The 7,671-nt window shown below is 43.5% G+C and overlaps 1 protein-coding gene across 1 annotated transcript; it reads right to left on the bottom strand.

Moving 5' to 3' along the window:
- Nucleotides 1-2,441: 2,441 nt before the first annotated feature.
- LOC118795507 lies at nucleotides 2,442-7,164 on the bottom strand. Its single transcript, XM_036554042.1, has 6 exons — nucleotides 6,953-7,164; nucleotides 6,600-6,668; nucleotides 6,293-6,409; nucleotides 5,097-6,186; nucleotides 3,794-4,974; nucleotides 2,442-3,694 (listed from the first exon to the last, which is right to left on the bottom strand). Exons 4-6 carry the CDS (start codon nucleotides 6,092-6,094, stop codon nucleotides 2,640-2,642), a joined length of 3,234 nt encoding a protein of 1,077 aa, XP_036409935.1. The 5' UTR covers nucleotides 6,095-6,186; nucleotides 6,293-6,409; nucleotides 6,600-6,668; nucleotides 6,953-7,164; the 3' UTR covers nucleotides 2,442-2,639.
- Nucleotides 7,165-7,671: the final 507 nt, after the last annotated feature.

Below are 7,671 nucleotides of genomic sequence, written 5' to 3'. Positions count from 1 at the left end.
TGTCATAACAATGAATCAGTGTGTTTACATTGGATAAACCTGAGTAGTGCATCGACTATTTACATTACTGTACATTAATCAAATAAATTTGATATAAACTACAGAAACTAAGTATTGGTTAAATAATTTTCAAAATCCAAGCATTTTCAATGCTTTTTACTCATATTTCAAAAACTTGTTATCACCTCAATCGGGATTTGAACCCCGTCTTATGGGGAATTTAAAATAAAAATTCATTAAAACGCTTGGCATTTTCAGCACTATGGACAAGAAAAAAATCTGCATTCTTATTGGCTGTTTGTCTGTTACAACTATCCGCGACTGGCCCCCGCGTGACAGGCGGGGATACTTACCACTATACTAACGAGGAGTAAAGCCAATCACCGGTCGTGTAGTCAGTGATTTGAAGAACATGTATGTTTGCTATTTAAAATAGCTGTAATAGAACATACATGGCTGATTATGGCTATAGTAAAACAGGTAAGTGAAAATGGTCTATTAGGTCATGTTGCAGTTGAAGCCACATGAGTCACATGACAGGGAAGCGATTCTGCCAAAGCATTGGTCTCCGGTGACTTGTCTAGTCTCAGCAGAAGTTCGCTCTAGATTAGAATATAAAGTTTTGAAAGAGTGCGCGTCCTTAAAAAGTCGGAACAGCGCCAGAAAGTGATACCGGCCAAAAATATATTACATCCGTAGTGGTTTAGGACTACCATTGAGAATGAATAGGAAACGGTTTAGGACCGTTGAGCGAAAGGCTCAGGTTAGATTCACGGCCAATGCATTGAGTTCTTATTTTTTTTTAAGGAAAGGGAATCTCTTTTTTTAATCAAAATTTAAGACCTTGTTTAACTATTTTGAAACAAAAAACTGATGACTAGTGGGCAAGCACAGTTAAAAGTAAGAGTCAAGCCCAGCGTTTGGATCAAGATTCAGCTTTTAAGTTTTTTTTTATATCTAGTTTACACTACAGTGTGTAGTCATTATTCCCCGTACGCAGTATACTAGAACAGCACAACATGTTAGCATGTGTCAGAAGACCCCACCAAAAAAGAGAGAAAACGTACATCTCCCCGTCGGGGAATCGAACCCCGGTCTGCGCCCATTCATTCTCAATGGTAGTCCTAAACCACTACGGATGTAATATATTTTTGGCCGCTGTCACTTTCTGGCGCTGTTCCTACTTTTTAAGGACGCGCACTCTTTCAAAACTTTTTATTCTAGAGCGAACTTCTGCTGAGACTAGTGAACCACCAATGCGTACATACAACACTTCTTAGGGAAAATCATAAAGATATGTAAATACAACACAGTACAACAGAGTCTTTTTCATTTTAAAGAGATAAAAAGTTAGATCAGAAATTAAATAAATACATGCATAAATATGTTTATGCATATGTGAAAAAAGTCTGCTGGTAGGTGCTATTGTTTAATACTGTAGACTCCACACTCCACCTGCTTTTTTTTTTTTTTTTTTTTTTTTTACTTTTTCATAGTGTAGAAATATCCCATATCACACAGCATTGCTTAATATTGATTCTACTTTGGTACCGGTAGCTAAATGTATGTCTGAGTATAGCGTTCCACGTAACAACATGTTCACCTTATCTGTCTGTTTTGAATGCTACTTTAGCTCAAAACATCACTCCTCGTTAGTATAGTGGTAAGTATCCCCGCCTGTCACGCGGGGGCCAGTCGCGGATAGTTGTAACAGACAAACAGCCAATGAGAATGCAGATTTTTTTCTCGTCCATGGTGCTGAAAATGCCAAGCGTTTTAATGAATTTTTATTTTAAATTCCCCATAAGACGGGGTTCAAATCCCGATTGAGGTGATACCAAGTTTTTGAAATATGAGTAAAAAGCATTGAAAATGCTTGGATTTTGAAAATTATTTAACCAATACTTAGTTTCTGTAGTTCATATCAAATTTATTTGATTAATCAGTAATGTAAATAGTCGATGTACTACTCAGGTTTATCCAATGTAAACATCATTTATGGTTAGATAGCATGGTTAAATTGAGAAAAAGGAATTGTGTAGAATAGTATATGCTATATCATTTTTATTCAAGCACAATAAGGACTCAATGTAATATTTTAATTACACTTCAATTTTATTTATGAACAGAGTTTCACTAACAAATAAATAGTCAAATGACAAGTATAGACATACATATATCCCTATGCTGCAAATGACTGTGAACAAAACAAAACTATATGTGTATTATAAAATACTACTGCTACTACTAACACTATTAATACTAATAATACTAATACTGATAATAACAATAATAACAATAAACAAAAATAATCAAAACTATGTACATACAATTAAATTTATACATATTTGCACATGTACTTTGTCATATTTACATATTTACAGCTATATAACATCTAGTTTTATCTATACAGAAGATCAGAGAACATATAAACACCCAGAACCATCATTCAATCGACCTTCTATACATATAAATTAAGATTAAAATTAAGATTAAAATTAAGATTAGAGAACATATAAACATATAAACACCCAGAACCATCATTCAATCGACCGTCTATACCTATAAATTAAGACTAGAGAACATATAAACACCCAGAACCATCATTCAATTGACCCTTCTATACACATAAATTATTTTTACTTTTCTGAAATCCATCTTTGTCTCTCTAATTCGTAAAAAGGAGACTCCTGAAACTCCTTCCAGTCCATCTCCTTAGCCATGCCCTTATCACGGTACAGAGAGTATACCTTGGATGGGCAGTAAATGTATTTCCCTGCCACGCCAGGGAAGCCCGTATGGATGTGTGGGCTGTTTGGTCCCTGTTTCAGCTCCATGCGGCAGAATCTGCAGAGGCGGCCTGCTTGCTGGGATTCTGGCCTTTTCCTCTGGAGCCTCTTCTTCTCCATCTTCTCCTCCACTCGTCTCTTGGTGGCCTCCAGCTCCCTCTGGAAGAATTCTGTCTCTGCAAAATCTACAAAGGGCATTCTGGGGTCAGAGAGTCCCTCAGCAGCATAACTTTGATGCACCTTCTTTGAGCAGTAGAAATAGCGTACAGGCCCTTGCTGATAGAAAAAGTGGATGGAGGATCCATCATTTTCATAGCGAGACTTAGGCTGTCCGCAGGCAAGACAGGTCTTTGTATGTCTTTTCTTCTGCTCTGGCTGGTGCTGCTGCTGCTGCTGCTGCTGCTGCTTCTCCAAGATGCCCTCCACAATTTTCTCAATAGCGTCTGGTGTCAGAGATGTGGTCAGGGCAGGTGTAGGAGGGTTCACAATGGCCGGCTCCATGGTGACCACAGGAACAGTGGCTGTCTCACTCCCCTCTGTTAAAGAGTGCCACAGCTGCTGAGTCTCCAGAAGTTTTTCCTGGCTTGTGTTCAAAGAGGAACTGGTGTTAAGAAGTTTAGCCCGGTGCTTCACATAGCGGGATATGTGTAGCTTGGTTGTGGGGTGCAACAGGCTGTTGGGATCTGTGGCAGACCGATAGACCATGTCTGCATATTCCTGATCCACAAGCTTCAGAATGTCCTTCTCCCCGTGGTACTTCTGGAGCAAGCTGTCAATCGCCTCTTTCATGGGTGGTGTCCAGCGTGTGTGGTCCAACACAAAAACCCGTCCACCCGTCTTTACAGGTCCAGTGCGGGCGCTCCTTGGTGAGGACCTCAGCGGCAGGGGCAGGGCATGTGAGACTTCTGAAACACAGTAAAGCGCATAATAGTTCCTCAGTTAATCATTTCAACTAATTACAATATAATGCAAAAGTGTATGCCTAAAATAGTATGTTAACTTACCCACTGCTGCTGCAGGCTCCTGGCCATCATCTGGCGGCATCTCCAGCTTTAGCAGGGCACCAGGAGAGAGCAGACGGCCAACGAATGGTGCTGGTCCAGGGGATGTCATGGCAGAGCTGGAGAAGGGTGGCTCATCTGGAGCTAGGACTTGGGCAGGAGCAGGTGTCTGCACAGGGGACGGAGGCACAAGAGCAGCTGGTTGATCTCGCTTTTGCGTTCTGTGCTTGTCCCAATCCAAAGGGACTGGACGGCAGCCTGGCTCTCTGTACTCTAGGCCAAACTTCTCTCCGGTGTCTCTGTCAGAGAGGTGAAGCGCAGGGTACTTCTCCTGTCCAGTCACTCTTCCGGAAGCACAGTTTAACTCGACCATTAAAGTTGGATCAAACACAGCAGGGAGGATGACGCCTGGCTGCTTAAGGTCCACCAGCCGCTGGTAGTTCCACCGTGCCACCCCTGTCATGCCCTGGGCCTGGAACAACTCAGGGGAGACATGAGTCCCGGTGACCCACTGAGCCTGGTGGAAATGGTACCCCTCCTGCTGAGATGTACCTCTGACAGGGATCCAGACGGGGACTTTGGCGCCTTCACCAGGTACGTGATTCAGCTGAAGAGTTCCACCATACCTATACATTGTGCCCTCTGAGAGTTCAGGGTCACTGAGGCAACCACGGAGAATGTGCACTCTCTGTATGCGCCACGTCTTCAGCATGGATGGCTTGAAGAGTGGGACATTGTTGGGGTCCGTGGCCTGGTGAAAATGCTTCAGCACTTTCTCCACTCTGTTTAGCAGCTCAGCAGGTTGTGGTATTTTTGTTCTGCAGTGTTCCCGTATATGCTGTTTGGTGGGATTGGGTGGATGGATACCACAGAATACGTAGGCGTCTTGCAGCTTCTTCAGGTCCTCCTGATCCACCACAGTAAAGGCAGCAGAGAGGAGCTGGCAGAAAGTGCTGTACAGAGGGTGATGCTCAGAGGTGCACTCCCGGGTAAAACGCCTCAGGCAGTGAAACAAGTCCAGCTTCACAACGATGTTGGTGTTGTAATGTGACCGTGAGGCACAATTGTTAAGCAGTGGTCCAGAGGTGGCATCAGCAACAATGGAAGGGGTGGTCTTCCAGGCATCCCAGTGCAGATGTTCACCAGGTGTGCAGTCCGCGATCTTAAATGGAGCACAGCAATCCCTAAAATGCAAGGCACAAGGAAATATATATATACATCTATATTTTTTTAAAAGACACATTGTTAATGACACATAACATTGACAGTCTGAATGACAGCGAAAAGAGAGGATGGCTGTTCTCACCTGTCCATCCAGTGGTAGCCTGCCTTTTCCACTCCAGCATCGCTGTACCTCTTGGCCATTCCCTGGTACATGGGTTGTAAGGACCTCTCAGTCTCAGACTGAACCATCACCCAGGAAACAATCAACCAGTTCTCGTTCATGACGGCGTAACTGGACATGACTCCAGATGCCAGTGTCACTTTCTGTGCCACCTTCCTGGTGTGGTCAGACCTGAAGATCTGCCCAAAAGTGCCCTGGAGGATTTTGGACATGGCTGGCTCTTGACGCCTGAACTCATCTAGTAGGCAGTCAGTCAGGTAGTAAGCGGACACGGAGACTCCGCACCAGCCATCTGCATCATCATATGGCCCAAAGGCACGTGGCGTGTCTTCCTTCCGAAGGAACTGCCCAATGGTCCTCTGCCCATACACGCCGGCCTCAGCATCCCTGACGCTTTCTATGGCATGCAGGTAAGCCAGGTGAGCTCGTTCATACTTGAGGTGCATGAGCTCATTTACCTGGTTTGCCATGTCTGTTGGTGACTTGCCGGTGCGCCTCAGCTCATCCATCACAGACTTGCAGATGGCTTTCTTGTAGGTGATGAACGCGGGCAGAAGGTTGGTAAACCTCTTGGGCAGCTTCTCCAGCCACCGTGGACTGTCAGCAAACCAGTTCCTCCGACAGGCTTTGCAGCAGAGTCGAGAGGACAAGATGTAATACTGCCCACTGGTGCCAACAATCACCCGAGGCCTGCCCACACCAGCAGAGACCACCTGCGGATGAGGACAGCCATGGAGACACGGCAGGATGTAGGTGTTCCTCAGCCTGACCATGATGTCACTCTCGGGTTTCCATATGAAAAATGGGTGGAGCTGAAAGAAGTTGGGGGATGGGAGCTCAGCCGCCCTATCGATGAGCTCCGGCTGTGGAGGAAGACGCCACAGGGAAACTGTGTTCCCAGGGTTCCGCACTGGGCGAGACCCAGGCCACAAACCGAGATCCTGAAGCTCAGTCCTCATCCACAGCTTCTGGTGTTGAGAACAGTTCCAGCTGCTCACGTCGTGGTCATATGCAGGCAGGACAACTGGAACAGGTGGCTTAGCTGAGGGTGCTAGAATTTAAAAAGGAAGATGGATAGAATCACACTGAGTTAAATGATGTCTGTATTAAGCGGAGGTTTAGCTGAACATCAGCTCTACACTAAAATGGAAACATACCTGGAGTTGACTCAGGCCTCTCTGTGCTTGTCGGGCCTGCTGTCTCCTTCACCAGGAATGCCAACTCTGGTGGAAGGGGCACAGGTGTCTTGCTCTTCACACCTGGTGAGGCTGGAGCTACAGGAAAGTAAATGAACCAATCATTATCTTTATGTTACTGAAATTAACACAATACTGAATATATATATATATATATATATATATATATATATATATATATATATATATATATGTGTGTATATATATATATATATATATATATATATATATATATATATATATATGAACAGAATTACAGTGTTTTTACCATCAACTGGTGATGCCTGCAGTTCAGCGGTTGTATCGGGACAGGGTTTGGACAGCGCCGCAGTTGGAACTACAACAGAAAGAGTGATCAGTCATTTCAGAATTCTAAATGTATGCATGTGTTGGTGTTAGTATGAACTCAACCAGCCATATTGTTACTTCTCCCACTTCTCACAGCTTCACAAGTTTAAAATGTCTAACAAACTTATTGTGGTAATCACTACACACTCATCTAAGCAAGCAGGAGGAGCAACATGACTCAATGAACAAGCATGCTTTCAAGTGTTAGTACCCATCACTTCTTAATTTGTTTTCAATAAAACATGTATGGAGAAAAAAAAACTGCATACTTACCATCACTGTGGTCGGAATCAGTTCATCATGGCGGGATCAATTCATAGTCCTTAGGACAGTTAGTATAACATACAAACATAGTGTTAAAGGAACGTGGCCGGAACATGGCCAGAACACAGGCAATATAACAGTTTAAGTCAAGGTTCAGTTTTGGAGAGCAATTCGTCATGTAAAAGAATTGCACTCCAGTCCTCCTGAAACCTTTTATTATTGAAAAACCTGTCTTTGCTCCTGGCGACACTTCTGGTATGGCAGGTGCTTCTACTGCTGGCACAGCAACTACACACGGACACAGAGAAATAAATAGGAAAGACATCAGATACACAATAGGCTTAGCCATCATCAAGTGTGACATTCAGTCAGTGTAATAACAGTGTACTTACAGCTATGCGCTTCTAGCTTGGAGGGTGAGATGCTCAACATCGCCGTCTCCAGGTCTTCATCCTCTTCCATCACTGTGGTGGAGACATGAATAAGTGAGTACAAAAAAAAGAAGAAAAGAAAGTTTGCCCAATTTAACATGCATTTGTCACATCGTGTGTTTCAACATAGATGCATGCAAAGAAATTTTAAAACATTATTTCTGGTCATGAGTAAATACTAAACTTATATTTCAAATTTAAAAATATGAATAAAACTTATGACTACGTTAACGTACCCAGGGGTATAGCTGCTGCCTTTGAGGCATGCTCAGCAGTCGTGGCAGCAGAGGCAGCTTG

This window comes from Megalops cyprinoides, chromosome 2, assembly GCF_013368585.1.
Source record: "Megalops cyprinoides isolate fMegCyp1 chromosome 2, fMegCyp1.pri, whole genome shotgun sequence".
Lineage (NCBI taxonomy): Eukaryota > Metazoa > Chordata > Actinopteri > Elopiformes > Megalopidae > Megalops > Megalops cyprinoides.
Note: the sequence above shows the minus strand (reverse complement) of the source record. Positions and strands in the feature narration are given on the sequence as shown.

What these genes read in the sequence shown, in the direction of transcription:
- LOC118795507 (XM_036554042.1), bottom strand. Translation starts at nt 6,094, where the DNA reads ATGAGGACTGAGCTTCAGGATCTCGGTTTGTGGCCTGGGTCTCGCCCA. An exon ending in GGCTACCACTGGATGGACAG is followed by an intron (nt 4,975 to 5,096) that starts GTGAGAACAGCC and finishes CTTGCATTTTAG; the next exon opens with GGATTGCTGTGCTCCATTTA. An exon ending in GGAGCCTGCAGCAGCAGTGG is followed by an intron (nt 3,695 to 3,793) that starts GTAAGTTAACAT and finishes ACTGTGTTTCAG; the next exon opens with AAGTCTCACATGCCCTGCCC.